This window comes from Lycorma delicatula, chromosome 6, assembly GCF_047948215.1.
Source record: "Lycorma delicatula isolate Av1 chromosome 6, ASM4794821v1, whole genome shotgun sequence".
Taxonomy (NCBI): Eukaryota; Metazoa; Arthropoda; class Insecta; order Hemiptera; family Fulgoridae; genus Lycorma; species Lycorma delicatula.
The window spans coordinates 20,533,901-20,556,277 of NC_134460.1; the positions used below are offsets into that span (position 1 = coordinate 20,533,901).

The 22,377-nt window shown below is 29.3% G+C and overlaps 1 protein-coding gene across 1 annotated transcript in view; it reads left to right on the forward strand.

Moving 5' to 3' along the window:
• LOC142326711 (neuropeptides capa receptor-like) overlaps nt 1-22,377 on the forward strand; it is a 429,926-nt gene that overhangs the window by 407,217 nt on the left and 332 nt on the right. Inside the window, exons 4-5 of the mRNA XM_075369354.1 lie at nt 10,655-10,883; nt 15,356-16,957. Of these exons, the coding sequence (XP_075225469.1) occupies nt 10,655-10,883; nt 15,356-15,948 (822 nt within the window). The 3' untranslated portion in view covers nt 15,949-16,957. The remainder of the gene's footprint in view (nt 1-10,654; nt 10,884-15,355; nt 16,958-22,377) is intronic.

The following is a 22,377-nucleotide window of genomic DNA, read 5'->3' on the forward strand; positions in this document are numbered from 1 at the left end:
TCAAGGAGTGCAGTTTACAATCTTTCTCAAGATTTGAAACTGTATTTTTCAAATTTATTTTTTTAAATATTATCATATTGAGGTTATTTCATTGTTATATTGTTATTTTATATTATCAATCTGCTGACCTCCACGGCATCATATCATCCCCTGGCTTTCATCCAAAGATTTCAGGTTTGAATAATGGTCAGGCGTGTGATTTTTCACCTGCTACAAATTACATATTTCATGTTCTCAAGCTGGAATCAGAAAGGGCATCTGATCACATGCTGATTGTAAACAAAGCTAAGTTTTAATTATTTATTTTTATATTCACTTATTAGCTTTCTCTCATTAGTAGCTATTATTAACATTCCATTATTATGAACACCTCAATTTCCTTTTCTCTCTATGGAAGTGGAAAATTTACTATTAATTGTACTCATATTATGTAACGTGGCACAATAATTAAATTTTAAGATTAATTCATTATTTACAACATTGAGTTATAGTTGGGATGATAATTCTAATTTGATATTAAATTGTTACTATATTTACTATAACAAATAGTTTATGAGGAAGTTATCTGATGAGTTATACTGAAATATAATATCACTTTCAAACAGTAATACTTATTTTATAGAACTGATAGAGTTTATTAATTTACTAATTAATAAACTCTATCAGTTTAATAATAATGTTCAACTTGGATTAGTTACTTGTATCATAACATTTACATCTCACGTACTATTAAATTAAATGTTCCTGGAAACATATTGAACATACTTGAAAACACTGTCACTGTTTGCGTAAGTAGATTACTATTCACATAAACAGGTACATAAATAAATTATTTTTTCTGAGTCAACATTAAATTACTGTTCTTTGCAAATCTTTTAAACTCAACATCTTAAGTACATCCTGTGTTCTCAATTTTATATATATGTACTTATAAAGCAAACTTATCCTGACTAACTGATTCATCAATGCTCAGCAAAAACTATTGAAGATAAATGGATGAAAATTTGTATACATGTTTTTCTTAAGGTGTAACTGCACATTAAGAAAGGATTTATTTTTAAATTCTGAGTTTAAAGGATTGAAATGGAGTATCAATGAAATTTACCATATTTCTTTTTTTCCACTTACCCAGGATATGAATTATTTTTTTGTAAATGTCTTCACAAATGAGGATATCAGTTTGGTTTTTGGTGTGTAATCTTCAAGTGAATAGTTGAGTTTGGATACTCGAGCCGTTCGGACATTTGTTTGTAGCTCCGCATTATACTGTGAATTTGGTTGGTTTTTTACGGATTTTTGATCGAAAAAGTACATAGGATTATAGTGGAAAGGTTAACGGACAAGTGTTTAAAATTTTGTGAGATTTGGTCAACGGATTACATTTTTATTACGATTTTTTGGTTACGAAGCCATTTGGCTTATAGAAGAATATGAGTACTGGAGAAGTGTTTTTTGGATAGTTATTTTTTGGTGCCAGGTTCTGGAAGTTAATAAGTTTTCAAGAGGAAGGGTTCAAGAAACGTACGTAAAGTTTCATGAGATTTGGTGAACTGGAAAATTATTTATAAATATTTAAAATAATTTATAGGTTAAACATTGGTTATAGCTGTAAGATATACAGCTGAAAATTTTCTAAGTCGATTGGCAGGACAATACAGGCCTGTCAATAGAAGTAAACAACAACTTAGAAAATATTTCGTTGTTTGCTGTGAGACAAGTGAAAAAGTCAAACTGCTCAGTTATTAAGGAAACTTCAAACCTTAATAACTTTTGAACGGGTGCGTTTAGAACGAAATCCTTTCGGATCTAGGCGAATCACGAGTTTGTGCATCTTTTGGCGCCCCCAAAAAACTTTCCCAAATTGGGAAATTTTTCTGGGCCTAGAGGAAAATCCTCCCGGTTCTGGACGAATCATAAGATTGTACATCTTCTGGTGCCCCAAAAAAGATTTGCCCAATTTTGGGCCCCCAAATTTGAAAATTTTGAACCCCCCCCCTTGTGGAGTCTTAAAGTAATAGAAATTGGGCGGACAGCCCAAAAACACCAAAATAGTTAATATCCATCAACCCCATGGAGGAGGGGATGGAGGTAAGTGCCTCAGGGTCTTCAAGGACCCAGGAAAAGAAAACTTGGAGGATTACGGTGACAAAGAGCGTTAAACGGGCCAGGGCGGGCTCATCCGAGGAGGAGGATGCCCCGCTAACTCTTAAGAATATTGCATGTAGACTGGGACACGCCCTACTACAATTACGCCAAGGCCTAGGTAAATCCAGCCCGGCTTTTATGAAAGCGCATGAGTGAGATTTACAAGGAGCTTCAACTGGTAGAGGAGGAAGCGGCTGGTGTTGACACAAATACGCAGGGGACACAAACAGATAGACCCCACAGGGAGGACGATATTCTAGAACAAGACCTTACTGATGACCAACTATTAGAGAGACTGCCAAGCAGATGGTCAACCTGGGCGATGAACAGGCTTACCCAGGTGACCAACTTAACGCCTGGGGAGGACAGCTGCCACTATGTTAACTTGACCAAGACGAGACCCAGCAGCCAGTTTCATGGCACCAAACCAGGGGCCATGATCATCCAGGACTCCACCGTGTTGGAGGATAACTGTGTTACCTCGAGGGGTACAAGGTACACAGTGGTGTACAGCACCGAAGAAGGAGAAAAGGCAGCCGCAGCGCAAGTGATTAAGGCCATGAGGAGGGTCGTCAGTAAACCCGAGGAAGTGGTATTCGTCATACCGCCTGGACCGGAGGGTATATTTATAAGGAAAATAGTTATTTACCTGTCACGGGAGAAAAAAATCGCCTCCAAAAATGATCCTTCCTAATTTGGGGGATCAAACACGAGCCAGATCGCGATCGGCTTCTGTGCGTAGGGCCGCCCCACCGGTGACGGAGAGTAAGACAGTGGTGGTGAGAGCACCTGAGAAGTCGTATGCTGACCCTCTTAAAAACAGTCAAGGACAGAGTCTCCAGGGAGGAATCAGGAGAAGTCCTCTCAATTAGAAAGGACCGCAACCAGGAAATGGAGGTCCGAATCCAAGGAACCAAAAAGGCCGGCGAATTTACTAATATGTTAAGAGACCGAGCGGCAGATCTACAGGTGGATCTTCGTACGAGAGGCGACAGAAGAACCGTGGTGCATATTAAAGATCTGGAATATGACACCACGGAAAACGAAATAAAGGAGGCGCTAGACAGGGTCCTTGGCAAAGAGGAAAGCTATAGAATAACATCTCTAAGAGGTGCATATGGAGAAACAAAAAATGCTGCGGTCATCACTACTCACAGAGGGGCGACCAAGCTGGTTGCCTCCAGGCTTCGGGTGGGGTGGGTCCACTGTCGGACGTATATCAGAACAGAAAATGAGCGCTACTATCGATGCTGGGCTACTGGGCACAGTAGCAGAAATTGCAAGGGTCCTGACCCTTGCAATTTCACACATGAACATAATTGTGGAGAGCACGCAAATGGCACGCAAAATCTCCGACGGCAGAAGGTATTTAATACTATATAGTATTTTATATGCTGAATATGTATTCTGAAACAACTCATCAAATAATGTTCTTAAGTTACAACCCCTTAAATTTATTTGTTCCATCATTCATGAAACAAATAATACAAATAAGTTAGTACGTCTGTATGTTTGCTTATTCACATCTGATTTATACTGTGATGCATAATGAAGAGCTATATTTGATACATAACGATCGAATGATGCCATTTCATGTTAAGCCAAACATGTATAGACATATCAGTGAGTCAAGTAATGAGTAATTTGGGATGAAATTTTCTTCAGTATGAGTTCAGCTCTTGCTATGACTTGATGTGTTCTTTAGTTGTGGTAGTAGTTTTATCATAGATATATTTTAAAGATTGTTTTATAAGTGATGCCATAAATCTAGTGAAAGATTTTTATGACAGAACAACTTTTGGTATTATTTTATTGAACAACAAAATTTGTTAAGTTGTGTGCATGTGCGTTGTATTTTATTGCAATTCATGATGAAATAATTTTATGAAATATTTTTTTTTTTATAAGTATTTATAAATTAAAACTTAATTATTTTTATAATTAAGTATGTATTTCTGTAATATTTCAGTTTACTTTCATTCATTAAAATGTTTTGAATTTTACAATGAATAAAAATCAGACTTATAAAAATTCTCAAAATATTTTTTATAACGTTTGTAGAGAATTCACCACGAAAAGTCAACAAAAACCAGTATCAAATCTACTGAAAACTGCTTACAAGCATTATTTTGACTGTCCTTTGGGAGACCAAGATAATAAATAAATTTTACATTAATATTGCTCAAGAAGATATAATTAATCTTAATAATACTTGTCACACCAACAGTACTGCATAATATGTAGTAAAAGAAATTTCTGAGAAAATGTTTGAGGCTTCACCTCTCTCTTAACAGAAATAACTAACAATTATTATTTTTTAATTATATATGAAAGATTTCATCTGATATGCATTTATTGTTTTTTTTATTTTTAAAGTTCCTAATCTTTATGTTGCAATCTATTCAACTAGTGAACAATCAGCAACCCCCTCTCATGGCCCAATGAGATGAGGATAATATGTATGACATGTAATGAGGTATAGTCCTGTACAGACTCAGGTCGACCATCCCTAAGATGTGTTGTTAATTGAACCCCAACCACCAAAGTACACCAGTATCTACTATCTAGTATTCAAATCTCTATAAAAATAAGTAACTTTTACTAGGATTTGAGCCTCAGAACCTTCAAAATTATTTGTTAAACAACAGATTTGAGACAACCAGTTAACCATTTGACCAGCCGTGTTGGCTAAATGATGATACGCATTAAATGTATAAATGCGTATTATTTCATAAATTAATTTTATTTTCAGTCATTGTTATTGCCTAATCACTACAATTAATTTATTTTTTATTTACAACCTGTTAGAAGTAACGACCATTTAATTTAAAAATTAAATGAAAGACCAAATTTACACTAAAGCTTCATATATATATATATACACTATACACTATTATATAAAGAGGAAGAGGGTTTTTCTTCAGGATAAATAAAAAACTATTCAATCAACCTCAACCAAATTTTTACCCATGTTTCTTGGCATAACTGAAAAGGTTTTTAGGTATATTTTATCTCGAAAAACTTTAAAAAAATCTATATGTATGTAGTTGTTGAAATTTGCCGGTTGAAGCACAAACTTTAATGAATTGAATTAATGAACTGTGACTTGAGTCTCTATCAATGTGTGAGCTTGGTTTGAACTGAATGATTCAAATCAATCAAATTATTAATATTACAAAAATAATAGAATTAAATTTATAGTAAATAAAGTAATATTAAATAAATTTCTGTTTAACAATTATGGGCTTCCTGTGGAGACTGCATGTGAGACTAAAGTGGTGAGGTATGTGAGCACCTCATGGGAGGCTAGACCAGTCATCATCATCAACCGGTAACAAACAGGGCGCTCCTAGGATGCTGTTTTCGAAGGTGCAATGGGATGCTCTTATAATATCCCTGCAAACAATAGTTCAATTTTCAAACTTCAAACAGGGTATTTGTTAGTAGGTTGAAGGCTAATTTTTGCATGCATCAGGTACATTCTTGATCTAACAGAACACAGCAATTCAAAAAACTTTGAAAAACATCTGATATCTGTTTGTTTGTTATCCCATCACATGAGAACCAACCAACCAATTACTTCCACATTTGCAGGATTCATTTGTATTATCCCAGGGAAGGTTTTAAGCAGTCGACTGAGGTCCTAGCTTTCTTGAAGATTAAGATAAAAATATTCATTATTTCTTCACCCCGAAGGAGAGTGAAGTTGTGAATTAAAGATGTTCATTAAGGAAAAAATAGATTAATCCTTTTATTTCATTGTTATATTTCTGCCACCAAAGTAAAGAAAGTTTTCAAACTCAAAGGTGTGTGTATTCAGTTACCATAGTTGCTATTATTCTGTCCTTTGTAATTTAGTCTCTTTTTCACGTTTCTATTACCTGAATACTATAGTTGTTATTATTTACCAGTATTATTCTCACAACCATGAGGATAATGTACAATATGGGAGTCCAGGGAGTGGAGCCCTCTGGATAGATGGGTGTGGGGTCACTGAAGCAAGCTCTTTGGGTGTCCAGGGTGCCGGTCCCCCTGGAAAATTGGAAATAATGAGCAATGCAAGCTGTGCAGCCATGGGGTTGGCCCCTTGACCTCAGGAGGCCCTAAGAAGCCCCTGATTTGGCTCCAGGATTCACCTGGGCTGACCTGAACCCTGAGAATCCAGGTTGTGGCTAGACTGGCAGGATAATATATGTATATAAACAAATAAATATTTAAATCCACCAGAACAGTTCAATAAAAAGTAAGAACATTCATCTACCTGTCTGTAGCCCCTTTCAGAGCTTTAACTTTATCATCACCAATTTTTATAAGTACAAGTAAGTATTTTATTATAAATAAAATATTTAGTTAAAAATATAGCTATTTTTTTAAATAATGTGTAGTTAAAATTTTTAAATCATTATTACGAATATTATACATACTATATGTTGTGTATATATATATATATATATATATATATATATATATATTTTTAAATCTTAACTTTGTTTTTCTTTAAAAAATAACTGTATTTTTAAACTACATTTTTTTATAAAAATTGTCTGTTGTTAATGCTCTGAAAGCACAGCAGATAGGTGAGTGTTCCTACCTTTTATTGAACTGTATCTGGTGGATTTAAATATTTATTTATTAATACTTATTTTATACAGTGATATATAATGTTTGAAAAGACATGTGTGTGTGTATATATATACATATATATATATATATATATATATATATATATATATATATATATATATATATATATATATATATATATATATATGTATGTACATATTTATTTATTTTTTTTTTTTTATATGCCTATATATAATATTGGAAAGTTTAAAAAAATTGATTATTGTACATTTATTTCAGGATGAAAGTTATAATAGCTTTTCCAGTGTCTGAGTTAGCTATGTTAGCTAAGTTAACACTCATAGCTGAGTTAGCCTTGAGTGTTATTAGATACAAAAAAAAATATATATATATATATATATATATATATAATTTATTTTTCTCCAACCAGTATTCCAGCTACTGCTGTATCTGTGTGTAGGCAAATGCAATTACTACTACCAGCTTGCCAGGCCTGATATAGCATACCTGCAGATGTAGTGCAATGTAAGTGTAAATGTACTAGTAAACATGTAGTCTGGAACAGACTCAGGTGGACCACTCCTGAGACATGTAATTAATTGAAACCCAACCACCAAAGAAGTCCAGTACCCACAGTCTAGCATTTAAATCCATATAAAAGCAACTGCCTTTACAAGGCTCAAACCTTAGAACTCTCGACTTCAAAAATAAGTTGATTTTGCAATGAAAAGTTTAATCATTAGACTAACCTGGTGGTTAGTTACAAAAAAATATTTAACAAAAAACATGATATTATAATAATTTGATTCTAGCAAATGATTTCTTGGTGTAAAACTGAGGTCATTATAACAAAGCAAATAATTTAATTGTGTGTTTCTGAAAAATGAAATATTATCATTCACTGTGTGCTGTTAAATGCCAATATATATTTTAGTATGTAGTAGATGCTACTTTAGCACTGACACATTAAAGTTGAATTTTAGAGATTGTTCTTTTTTTTGGTTACACTAAATATGACCCTCACATAACTGTCATGTAATAGTCTATCATATTATTTCTGACCATCTATGTTATGTGGTCCAGGATAACAGATGTTTAAACAATTTAAAGACATCAGATGTAAAAATACATTTTAATTTAAACTATTCTTTTTCCTTCATCCAAGTGAGAGCCCTTTATAGTGCCACTTATTTTCTGTTTAAGCACATTTATACTATTTTTTATTTATTTTAAATACATCTTAGATTTTGATTTCAATTTCTATCATAGTTTTTTTTCTGTAACTCCAATTTTTCCCAATTATGGATCACTTACACCCATCACAGTTTACAAGTATTGTTCTGCTTCGTTGAGTCCCTTTACAACCCCTTTGATACTCTTTTTTATCTTTGTATAACACTGCTTGGATGTTATTTTATATTTCCTTTCCAGTACTTTTCCAAAATAAAATTTCTGTTTAATCAGTTCTGCAGTATTTTTGTGGTTTGGTGTTGAGCTAATAATTATAATTTCTGGTAATATTTTAAAACTTAAAAGAAAATATAAGTAAGTTTATATTAAGTTTACTTTGATGGTTTATAGGTTATCTTTATTTACAATTTTATGTATATATATATATATCTATATGAATTTATAATTTAGCATCCTAGCAGTATATAATAATTATTATCAACAATAAAAAAAATATTACTTATTGCTTATTTTTCTTTTAAAAAATGTTCACATTAGCATTTTTGCAGTGCGCACCACTTGCCATCAATCAAAAATTTAATTTATTTTTGATTTTTAATTTTAATTTGGTTTTATTCTTTGATGTCATATTTTTACTTATGTAAAAATTCTTACAATTTAATTTGTAATGTTAATTTTAGTTATAATTAATTTTTCATATTTTTAAATATTGTTTTAATTTTTAATTTAACTCAATAAAACTTTAAAACAACAAAATAGGTTTTAAATTTTAAATAAAATGCATGATATGATATTATATTTTATGAAGTTTGTAATATAATTTGAGATGAATATATAATGCAACTGATGATGCGAGGATATTGTAAAAGCACTCCTGCATATATAGTGGTAAGTTAAACTACTTTATTTATTCTGTACTTTGGTTGATCTATAAATAGAATAATGAATAAATAAATATATATATATATATATATATATATAGAGAGAGAGAGAGAGAGAGAGAGAGAGAGAGAGAGAGGGAGAGAGAGAGAGATAGAGAGAGAGAGAGATAGAGAGAGAGAGAGATAGAGAGAGAAAGAGAGTGATAGAGAGAGAAAGAGAGAGAGAGAGTGAGAGAGAGAGAGAGAGAGAGCAGTGATAAAACAATTTCTACACTTATAGTTCATGATATTTAAAATTGTCTACTTTAACATATAATAATAATAATACCCAAAAAGAAGGCCAATGGTGGATTGTGCCAAATGAGGTGGTGTATCGAGAAATAGAGCCTGTTACTGATACTATGCGGAAAAAAAGAATCTCTTTCTTCGGTCATCTCATAAGGACACCGCAAACAAGACTGTCAAGAAATATCATTGAAAAGCTCTGGTTCCAAAAGCTAGAAGTAGGATGGATCAAAGAAATTAGAGAAGATATGAGAGAATTGGGAATTTCCCTGACTGACCTACAGAATAAAACTGGAAAAATTACAAAGCTAAAAGATAAAAGCATTAGATTTAAACAAAAGACAGACAAACGACAAAATACAACGAAGAGGGTGTTTACGGATGAAGAAAAGAAAGCAAGATCTGAACGGATGAAGAAATACTGGGCAGCTCGAAAGAGTAAAATAACACGCTTTTCTCAGAAAAGATCCAACTAAAATTGACTTAAGTGGTCCCATGTTGGCCGTAAAAGCATAATAATAATAATAATAATAATACATTCGACTTTTTAAAAAAACATTTCTTAAACTTTTATAAAATAGCTAATAGCAAGAAATAAAAAAGAAGATTAGTTAATAATGAATCACATAACAAAAACATTTATGATAAACCAAGTATATAGAATTAATTTGGTAATAAGGATTGTAAAGGTTTGTCTGGTGGCTTAAAGGTACTCGTCATCGCAAAATCACCTTATTTTCAAAGTCAAGAATTTTAAGATTCGAGTACTTGTTAAGGCAGTTGCATTTATATGGATTTTAATACTAGATCCTGGATATGTGTGGTGGATTTCAATTAATCACACATCTCAGGAGTGGTCACTTGAGTCTGTTCAATTCAACAAGTTTACCAACGTATTTACGCTTACATTATACTTGCATTACTTACTACATCTGCAGCTGCATCAAGACTGGCAAACCAGTAGCAGTAATTGCAATTGCCTACAAATACACACATCCAGACCCAGCAGTGCTGAAAAACTAGTTGAAGGAAACAATAATAAGGATTGTAATAAATTCTATACAGGTATGGCAAATAGAATATTTAAAAAAAGATTTAAGGAACACTTACAAACATTTAAATATTATATACAAAACTCAAATTATACAGATCACATAAAATACAACAAACATACATTTTCAAATTTTCAGGATATAAATATATTAGAAATAAATAATAATAAATTAAAAAACAGTCTCTTGAAAAAATACATATAATAAAAAACAATGATATTAATATTATAAATCAGCAAGTGAAGTTTGAATGGATTCAACAAATAGTAGAATTCATATATTATAAATTCATCGAATAGAATTCTATGTTGAAATTAGATTAGATTTTCAAAATTAGAATGTTACTCTAATTTTTAATGTATAAGTATGTTTTATATTTTAGTGTATAATTAACTTATGTATGTAATATTTATGTGATTTTTTTACTTAACTGTATTATTTTTATTTTATTTTTATTATTTTTATTTTTTTTTATTTTCTTTAATTTGGATTAACTCTCTTTATTTTTATTTCCAGATGCCAGAATCAGCATTTTGTGCTATGTTTACAACAAATATACCATCAAACCTACCAATATATGAAATAAGTTGCTTATTATTTTTCCTCCTTCCGATGCTTATAATTATTATATTGTACACAAGAATTGGACTTCGTATTAGAGAAAGAAGTAAGCATTCCTTAGGTAAAAGAGTAACTGGTACAGTGCATCATTCTAATTCTAGAAGATCAATTATACGAATGCTCTGTAAGTTTAACATTTAATTCTCATTTATTCATGTCTGATGTTTTTTTTTTCATTTTTACAGTACAGTTCATTTAGCATGGTAGTAGTTAACAACAGAGCAGAAACACCAGGGTTGCTAGCACAGTGAATTTATTCAGCACTGACTCAGTATTGGATACTGTTAGACACACGTTACTGTTAGATATAGTGGAGAGTAGATACATTCTACTATCCACTGAATCGTAAATATAACTCCTATTAAAATTAATTAGATTAATCAGCATTATTTTACAATAAATACAGTAATTAAATACACTTACATTATTATTAAAACTACACTTTTTCAATTTATCATTACATTCACAATTACATTTGTGATCTTGTTTGATAATTATTATTCCAGGTTCTTATGTAAGAGAATAATTTTTAATAATCTTTGCTTACTATCATAGACTCTTTGGATTTTATTCATTTTCATAAGCATTTATAACAAAGTTACACTTCTGTTACACATTATTGTTATAATAAATATTTTTCTACTTTTTTTTCTTATATGTTCACTTATTTGTTTCCAATATGAAGAAGTTAAGCCGTCAAACAACTTTTGCAGAAGGAAAATAACTTTTCTCCTAACTTTTACTCCACCTAAAATATTTTCTGTATGCGTTTGGCAGTATTATGTTTTCCTCAGATAATTTAGAAAATTTATTATAATTATCTGATAATTTTAATCAGGTTTAATTCAAGACGATAGGTTGGCAGGATTAAATTAAAAAAATTATATATATGACATCATTATTGGTTTTTGTGTTTTATTATGTTACATAATGTAGTTCAAAATATAGTTTTTTAATAAACAATCATTTCTGTTGTAAGTTTTTGCTTTCAGTGAACTGAAATTTAGAGCTGGGTTTCGGAGTGAATTATGTATGATATAGCGTGACTTTAGATCTAGCATGATTTTAGAGTTAGTAATGTAAAACTTTTATTATAAAACAAACAAAAATTTTGCTTGAAATGAAATAAATAATTCATGAAAAACAAATAGAACAACAGATAATCTTCTTCTTCTTTACCTCATAGAATAGGCATCTCTGTCTGTTCTGGCTTCCATGTTTTTTTTTCACTCCACATCTCTCCTCAAGGCTTATATTTTCTTACCAAATGTGGTAATCAATTTTCAGGGAATCTTTGAAGATGTTCATTCCAGTTTACTTTGTATAACCTTATTTGTTCATTGAAGGAAAATATCTTTAACTCCATTTGAATATCTTCATTTCGCAACCTCTCCTATCTTGTATAACCTTTCATTGACAGAGAAATTTCATTTCAATTGCCTGAATGATGGTGTCATCTTTCTTCCAGTTTTCCCAGCCTTTACTTCCATATATTAAAGTTGATACCTTATAAGGTTGAGTCAGCTATAATAATAATAATAATAATCAATAAATAATAAAAACACAACTACTGTAATTGTACATAAATAGTTATTAATAAATAATTGTAAATAAGATTTCTTAACATTTCAAACACACTGCCTTAATAGGTTTAGATGTCTTTTTTTAATTATGGCTATTATATAGATTCAGGATTATTTATATTAGTATTATAATACAATAGATAAATACTATTGTATGGTATGGAATCAAAATAAAAGTGGTTGAATTTGATTACAGAATCTAATTTTTTGAGCATAAATTTTAATATACTATCAACTGATTTATATTTATAAATTTGTAATTTACCATCCTAACAGTATATTTTATACCAATAATAAATAAAATAAAATTTTCCTTACTGCTTATTTTTCTTTTAAAGAATATTCACATCTCATGCAGAATGGTTATCACCTATCTAAGATGTTGCTTAGAATCAGCCTCAAGGAATATAATCATCCAGTTCTCTTGAAAGTGTACTTTATGTGCATGCTAGCATGTGAATGTACGTATTGTAAACGTGTGTATTATTTGTAATAATCATGCTGGCACATGAGTATTATTTTAAAAAAAGACTGCACAAATTAGCAAAATGTATTTTCATACAATCTGACTAAGAAGAAATAACACCCTTCTTTTTTAAATAATCAAGTGTATACATCTCATGAAGTAGTGCACACCACAAAAGCACTAATGTGAATATTTTTTAATAGAAGAAAAAGTGATAAGTGATTTTTTTATTTTATTTATTATTGATAACTCATTATTTACACACAAAAATGAAATTATATTAATTTTATGTCTTTATTATATCTTTAATAAATCTCTTTTTCAATAGAATTTTATTCTTTGTGATAACAATCAGTATTGAAAAAAAATCAAATGAAATGATTCAATGAAAAATTTGTCATCATAAAGGAATTTTATATGGTGGCCTATTGAACATTCTTATTGCCATACTATCTGAATATTAATATATATCTAAACGAATAATCATTTTTTTCAAACAATGTTACTAATTAACATCCTTGTCAATAATAAAAATAAAACAATAAAATTTCTAAATACATATTTAGATTATAACATAATCAGAGATAATTTACATACATAAAATTAAAAAACTAACATATAATAGTAAAATTATATTTCTAATAAAAAAAAAGTATATTAATAGTACATTTTAATTAGCAGAATTAAAATTAAAAAAAAAATAAAATACTTGGAGTAAGTATCAAAATCTCCTTTTCAGTAATGGTCAGATTATTTTATATTTTGCAGTTTCCTCCCCATCCACAATTTAAATGATTCTACCATTTTTTCTGTCTTGCTTAGTGACCATTTATTTCATTCAAGAGATATACAGATGTATGTTCCAAACATAACTTGTCACAAGACACCTCTCCTTAAGTCTATCTTACTATTCAATAACTGATTTTCTTTCTATTGAAAGCCTCATTACCCATTGTTCTTCTGGCTTCTACTTCCCTTTCAGATTTGCTATATTCTATTAAATGTTTCGTAAGTATCTTTCTGTCTTACTTTTTCAATTGTTCCCTCTTCTAAGTATAAACATTAATTTTCTCTTTGTTTCCTGGCTTTTCTTTCTTAAAATTCATTTGATACCATAGTCTGTCATAACATTTTATAATTTTTCAATCATTTATTGAAATCCTGTGCTTCACCACCAAAAAATCACTGCCTACAAACTTTAAAAATTTTTATTTTCCTACCTCTTATGCTGAACCCTTCATCCTTTTCTAGGCATTTTTTATTAGATCTTCAGCATATATAAAATTTGAAGGCAGAAACTTGTTTGTGCCTTCTAAATTTTAAGACAAGTTTGAAGATAAACACATTTGTCTTATTAATCTTCCTACATCAAACCACTCAATTTATGTATTCCTTTCATAGTTGTTTTTGTTTTATCCAGTTACAATTTTTTAATTAGTCTTTTCAGTTTTCACTTCTGACTTTTCAATTCCTCCATTAGCTTAAATTACGCTGATCATATGACATCAAATGGCTTTTCCATATCTGTAAAACACACATTTATTCTTTTACATCAGATTATGAAAACTATTTATTAATATATAAGTTAGTTTTTGGACGAGACCTACAGCGAAGGCAAAAGCTGAGTTAAAAATCACTGATGTAAATGTCTACTGAGGCATTTACATCGGTGACATCCCAACGAGGCCAGGCTTATTACTATGAGATGTAAAAAGTCAGAGGGCGATAGACAACTCCTGTTAAAACCCAGAGGGTGGGGTGATGTGGCGACCGGAACATCACTAGGGTGTCTTCCCCTATGGGGTTGGGATGTGAGTGTGTTAGTATTAATTTTAAGCACAGTGAATTTTTAGAATTATTTATGATTAAGATGATAATGAAATAAAGATTTTATACAACCTGTACTGTTAATTATTATTTATGTATATTATTTATTATTGATAACAACCCATTTATTTACCCAAAAATGAAATTAGATTAATTTTATTTGTTAATTATATCTTTAATAGATTTATTTTTTGATAGAGTTTTATCCTTTGTGAATAAAGTTATTAATGTTCAAGGACAATATTTGTTATAGGATGTATAACCAAACTGTAATGTTAGTACCTTAGATAGTTGTTGCCTCATATTTGTTAAACACGTTTTTAAATGAGATTGCCGATGATGTTTTTTAAAAAGACTGATAAATGTCAAATTATTTAACTAAAATAGATTGATTTTGAATAACAGAAATATTTTTTATACACTTATAGGAAATCACTTCATGTTGATTACTTAAAATGTAAAATGTGATGTTATTACTTAAAATAAATCAGTTGAAAAAATTTACTGTCAATTATTTAAAAATAGATCCACTTGCTGTTGAAATAATCATTGCTTAATATATACATATTGATATACATTATTTTTTGCTTCTTTCTGTGAAAATTTTAGGACTTTTTTCAATACTTTTAATATGTTTAAAATGATATTAATATTCTACTAATTAATTGACAAATAATTTTCTAACTTTATTTTAACAATAATTTGTACCTTTTGTTACAGTGGCAGTTGTAATGACATTCTTCATATGCTGGGCGCCATTTCACTGTCAAAGACTTCTTTATATCTATGCAGATAGAATACTATCACATGATGATTATCTGTATAAATATCCAGTTATAAATGAATGGCTATATTACATTGCAGGTGTTCTCTATTTTTTTAGCTCGACCGCAAATCCTATACTTTATAACGTAATGTCAATAAAATATCGTAAAGCATTCCGTCAGACACTTTGTGGTGTTAAAATGTCACATATGGATCTAAATTCAAGTTTTAGAGATACAGTAACTAATGACTCGCCTAAGTGGAGTCGAACTATGACGTGGAAAAATAGTACAAAATCACCTACAACTGATCTTGTAGTAAGAATTACACCGAGTAATTCAGGGCGTGGGAAATGTTTAACGACAGTTCGTGCTGCTTCTAAAAATTGGCCGAAAACATTACTTAGAGTTACAATGAGTCCTCCAGATGAACATACTGATAGTACTGAAGCAGATCCACAGACAGAGATTGATGTTGAAGCTAAATTATGTTGTGATAACAGTAGTTCTGGAGGAAGTGTTTGTATTGAAATGGAAACTCGAATCTGATTGACTGAATACTGTAACTTGTGTACATAAAAACAAAGCTATTTAAAAATACTACTGAATATGACAATATTAAAGACATGTTGCTCCGGTGACGTAACTTATTATTGTTCGCATACTTAACTTCAATGCCATTACTCCTGTGCTAAATTATATTCTGGGGTGTTTGAAATAAATTCAAACACCTAGGGTATTTATTTGTGTATATTTCTAAATTATTGAATTTTATACAGTATTTTGAATATGGTTTTATTTTTACTAGAACATTGGACGTTTTAATAATTAACTAATCTCTGAATGTTTCTAACATAATCAATTATAATTTATGCACGTAGTCAAACTTAACTCTTTAGTTTGTATCCAACATTCTTGGAATTTTAATCGCCAAATATAATTATTTGCAAGAGAGTATAAAAGTGATGTTACAGCATTATGATCGAAGAAAGAAAAATTATTTGAAGAATATGGGCCATTTGCATATCTGATTGACTGAATACTGTAACTTGTGTACATAAAAACAAGCTATTTAAAAAAAATACTACTGAATATGACAATATTCACAACCATGAATATGTATTTGAACCGTGTAGACATGTTGCTCTGGTGACGTAACTTATTATTGTTCGCATATTTAACTTCAATGCCACAAGTATTTAGATGTTTAACTTTTTTAATATGATGTTATATATGTTTGTTTTATGTGATGTTATACATGATATTATTATTCAATATGTGCTAAATTCCAGTAAGCAGGCAGTTCCTACACAGTGCTAAGACACTCTGTATTAAATTAAATTAACAATTATGAATTAAATTAACAATTTATGCTGTCAAAAATGTAACGTAGTAATCTATTTAAAAGAAATTCAATGGTTTAAAATATAAAAAAAAGTATGAAAAATAAAGTTAAATAATTTCTTTAAAAAAGAAAAAAAATTGTATAATGCTGGCATTTTGGCAAATCACCTTAACTACGTGTTTGGGGCAGATTTAGTCTTTGTTTAAAAAGAAGGTATTATTAGAATATTAACTGGCTTTTGAAATGTTTTTCTATATTTAATCTGCTTATGAATTAAATTCTATTAATAACAATTTATCATTATCCTTAATGCTTTAAAAACATATTAAAATTTACTGCAAAATTCAGAGATCACAGCCACATAAATATTCATACTTTCCTACATGTATAAAATGATAAACCTACATTAGAACTAATTCTCTTGGTTTACATATAACCAATAATTTGTTTCCTGTAAATGTTTGTCTATATGCTTTAGTTTTGGTGTTCCGCTTTAGTTTTAGTAGATGGATTGTTCTTTTGTATTATGTACTAATATCATATTATCCTATAATGTGTATTCAAGATACGTTTTACTCTAGCATGACAGTAGATCATATGCATTGTTTATATGGTAAAAATACATATAAAAATAATTTCTAATAACTCATTTTAATGCTTCATTAAGTTTTACATATACTCACAGTCCTTGCTTAGTGATTACTATTTCATCAGATGAGTTTTATACATATTTTAAAACATTAAAAAAAAAAAAAAATATATATATATATATACATATAAATTTCATAATAAATTTTAATATTATTCTATTGCTAGGATAGATTCCATAAATTAGTCAATATTTTATTTTTTGTACGCAATTAGTCAACTGCCAATCATTTTTATTCATTTAGATAATTGTTTAATATTGTATGTTAGTGTTTTACACTGAGTACAGCAATATATAAATACCCTGCAATTTTTTTCTATAATTTATTTTTAATTTTTCTTGGAAAAAATAAAAATTAAAATGTGCAGAAAATTTCTGCACGTCAGAACAATTTCTGACGTGCATAATCAGCCTTGAGATTTTTATGGTCCCAGACAAGATAGTAAACTATCTTTATAGCCCTAACCACAGGCTTTCCCTTTGTGGGTTTATTGGCTCCTTTCTTTCTGTATCTTTTATTCCTTCTTTGAACAAATATCTTGATAGCAGGATTGTCAGCCACCTTAAATCCATTCTGTATTCAGTAAATCATGCTGACACCTTATGGTAGTTAACAGAGCAGTTGTTTCTTTATTTCAGCTTGGTAGGGTGACGTCCTTCATACCTATGTCTTCTAAGGACTACATCTCATATCCAGTAATTGCAAAAAAGAGTAATTAATTGCATTAATTCGTATTGATGTTCTAAATTCCTAATCTTGTTCCTAATCAGTCAGTCAAATGAGGTCTGTGTGTTTACTGATAGTAAAGTTAGATAAAGATTTGTTCATTTAAAGAAGAACAATCAGATAGTGAAATAATATAAAAAAATTGTTGTGTGAGAATGATACAGGACTTATAAAGTTATGTTTAGCAGCATTGATATTTATTTTAAAAAGTTAATAAACATTTATTCTTAATGAAGGTCATAATGACTGGCCAGTATGATAGCCAGTCTAGTGGGAAAGTAGAATGCAAAAACATATCAAAACTTGTGTTATACAATCTCTGAGCTGTCTTTCAAATTTACTAATTCTTTTATTATGTTAACATAAAAGATAAGTTCATTTAATTAAATCAACAGATAGTGGAATTACAGCACTTGTCCTCTATGAATCATGACACTCTTTTTTCGACAAAGAAATATTATTTTTTGTTACTTGTTTTTTGTCATGATGTATTGTGAAATTTAAGAATCTTAGATATCTTATTTAAAACATATACCATATTGGATATAAATTACAATCAACTAGAACTCTTGTTTTGTATAAGATAACATAAAGAAACTACCGGGTTGGTCTAGGGGCAAAGACGTTGTCGCAAATCAGCTGAGTTCGAAGTTGAGAGTTCTAACTGTCAAATCCTAGTAAAGGAAGTTACTTTTATATGGATCTGAATACTAGCTCATGTATTTAGGTGTTCTTTGGTGCTTGAGTTACAATTAACCACACATCTCAGGAATGGTTGACCTGAAACTGTACAAGACTACACTTCATTTACATTCATACATATCATCCTCATTCATCCTCTGAAGTAATACCTTATGGTGGTTCTGGAGGCTAAACAGAAAAAGTAAGATAACATAAGGTAATTAGGTGCTAGATAATCATCCACTTTGCATCACATAACTTTCTGTAACAGTTTATACAATTCAACTATAAATGGTGGGAAATTTTTTTACATCCAGTATGGTTGCTGGGAAATCTTTTATTGTGCCATACAAACAGTCTTGTACTAAATAATTAGCATTTGCTAATGTATATAAAGTAATGATTAGCATTGCAATGTTTAAAAATTATGATGAGTTGAAAAAAGCCAGTTATGATGAGTTAATAAACTGAATTATGTAAACATGGCACCGTTGGTAAAATCATGAGTTGATAAATGTCAATTTGAAATACTATCAATGAGATTTTTCAGCAATTTCAAGCAGCAGTTTTTCAGCAGAAGGAAGCAGCTGATTAAGGATTGAGGAATATCAGAATGTGTTTTAAATATAAAATGAAAAAGCCACTAAAGTGTAAATAGGATTTTATTCCAGTAGATCATTTATATTTTTTTATAATTTTCTTTTTTTTGTCTTGTAATTTCTTACACAAAATTACTTTAAAATCATGCCTTATCAATCATCATAAATTTTTACATCAACTTATCATCAGTATCAAATGATAGTATGGTGCTAGAGAGTTTTCATGAGTTTTTATATCAATCGCTAAATTTCCAGTACTTTTTTCATTGTTTTCAGCTATTTCTTTTTTCTGACTCATTGCATTTTTCATAAATATTTTTTGCATGAATATTGGCTATGCTTAATTTTTTGCTCATAAAACATCTTCCATGCCATTAGATTTTAAATTAAATAATGACTATGTGATAATACTAATACAAAGTGATATAACAATTTTAATTGAATCTATTCGTGCAATGAATTATGTTAACATAAATCATTAATATTAATAAATGAACTTAGGTGCACTACAGGTTATGAAAATTACGAAAATGACAAATAAATAACATGAGTAATGGTGATTAAAAAAAAATTATAATTATTTCTGGATACAATACAATTTTATATTGCCTTATTATATAAAATGAAAAAGCTGAAACTACAGATAGAGCTTATTTAAATCCTAATTGAATTTATTAATAGCGCGAGTTAAAAAAATTACTATACTTTGCAAAAAAAAAAGATGTTTGATTTCCTACAACTGACATTTCATAAAATTATGAAAGTAACATTTTGTTTTTAATTGACAGGATTATAGCTTTAATACAATATAAATCAATTTAATCATAGTTAAATTATTGTGAATGAACACCTGTTTTGTTGACAAAATTTTACTAAAGAGTTAAAGCACACAAATGTACTGTTGCTCATTATGGCTGTGGTATTAATTAAATGTTTTTAAAAATTCTGTATTTTATGTAAGTTATTAGTTTTACTTAATAGTATTATGACATAGAAATCTGTTTTAATTAATTAAAATGTATGTGTTAAATGTAATACATTCAGATGTTAGAAATGATTAAAAAACAATATTATGTAAAGTTTTATGAATATATATTTGTTACACGACTAAATATGGTAATTTTATTTTATTATAAAAAGTTAATAAAATATTACTCTCAATTAATATCCTCTATCAAATTCTGATTATTTTTTCTATTTTATTCTCTCTTTTTTTCTTTCTTTTACACTTCTGTTTATTAATAAACTATTTTTATTTTATTATCCTTTTTTAAAATAACTTTTAATTCTGGATGTCTCACTTGTTCTAAATATTTTATTTTAGTTTTTCATCTTTCTTATTATTCTTCTTTCCATATCTCTTTTAAATTTTGTTTATCTTTTAAGAGCATGTATGGTTTTATAGCAAATAGGTATTTAATGTTTATAAAGAAAAATGTTATTCATGAATCAATTTTTAGACACCTGGGAATATGATTCTAAGGGATCTCATAAACACATAAAATCACTCAATCTTCTAAACATCACCATATAAAAATTAAAATTAATGGACATTCAAAATAAAACTATCACACAACTAATATATTCATTCACAAAAGATCTAAACATCCTATGTAACATCCAGCTTCTTCACTTATATAATGTTGTTTATTATACATACTCATGTATAGTTGTCAATTAACTATATACCAGAACTATACAACAGTAATAAAATACTGTATATCCATTTAGAATTATGATCCTCCTATTACAGACAATGTTTTTTTTGTTATTTGTTAGGTGTCATAACCAAAATGGTTGTAGCCAACGGCTGTAAGATGTAAGTCACGTTTGAAATTTGCATATTCATTCTCAGGGCACTAAGTATTCCATAACCAGCTAACTGAAGTAACTGAGTAATGAAGTGGTTTCCTGTTGCTTTCTTACTGAGCCAAACATAACATTGAACATCAACATGTCGTGCTCATTAAAATGCAGTTGTTCAGATCTTTAAGTGCAACCTTCACTCTGAATTCTACACAGAGAATGACTGTATTATTATTACTCTTGGAGAAAACAACTATGACTAGTGTCTTTTTTACCATAAGTGCTTTACTTCCAACACAAATATAAGAAAAAACAAGACAGATTGTATAGAGTTAAAAATTAATGTACACCTTCTTTCAAGAAACATTGTATAACATAGATGGGTCTTTACACAGTAGGTGATTTACAGACAACATGTTACATTATACACAGAGTAAAAAATTCTAAAAGCATACCTAGTAATAAAAAAATATTCTTCAAATACTAATGTCAACATTTTCTAAAAAGAAATTAACAAAGTAACTCACCCTGATATACTCTTAACCAAGGAGTATATGAATTAAATATTGTATTGGACTAACAGTATACTGCAAACAACACATATAAAAAGATCATAATTATATAATGTAATATGAGAATGTATGCACATACAAGTATAGTATGTGGTTAAATTGGGAGCAACAAGTGAAAACCAAGTCAAAGTAACTTCCAGTTAACTTTTTCTTCAAATTATTGTCACTGGATTTTCTCTTACAATAATTTTGTTTTTGAATTTTGTTAAATAGATTATCTTAACTTTCTCTACACGGAACAACCACCTTATTTTCAATTTCAAGGGACCATAGCCCATTAAAATCATTTCACCATAACATGCATATTCAATTTTAGTATCCCCAAGGTAAGGTATCTGTAATTCTACCTTTCTCCTCCAGTATCATTCACTTATCTAATTCAAATTGAAATTTCTTAACTGCAGATTTAATAACAATTTAAATTCTTAGTCTTAATATTTTTAACAACATGATCACAGTTTGTACTTATCCCTTAACAGAACCTTCCAAAACTTATTTCATTGTTTGTACTATATTCATCTTCTCAAAATGGTTCAATGTAAATCCTTTAATCTTACAATTACCTTTAACTTTCAGTGTCTCATGTGCATAATTCTTCA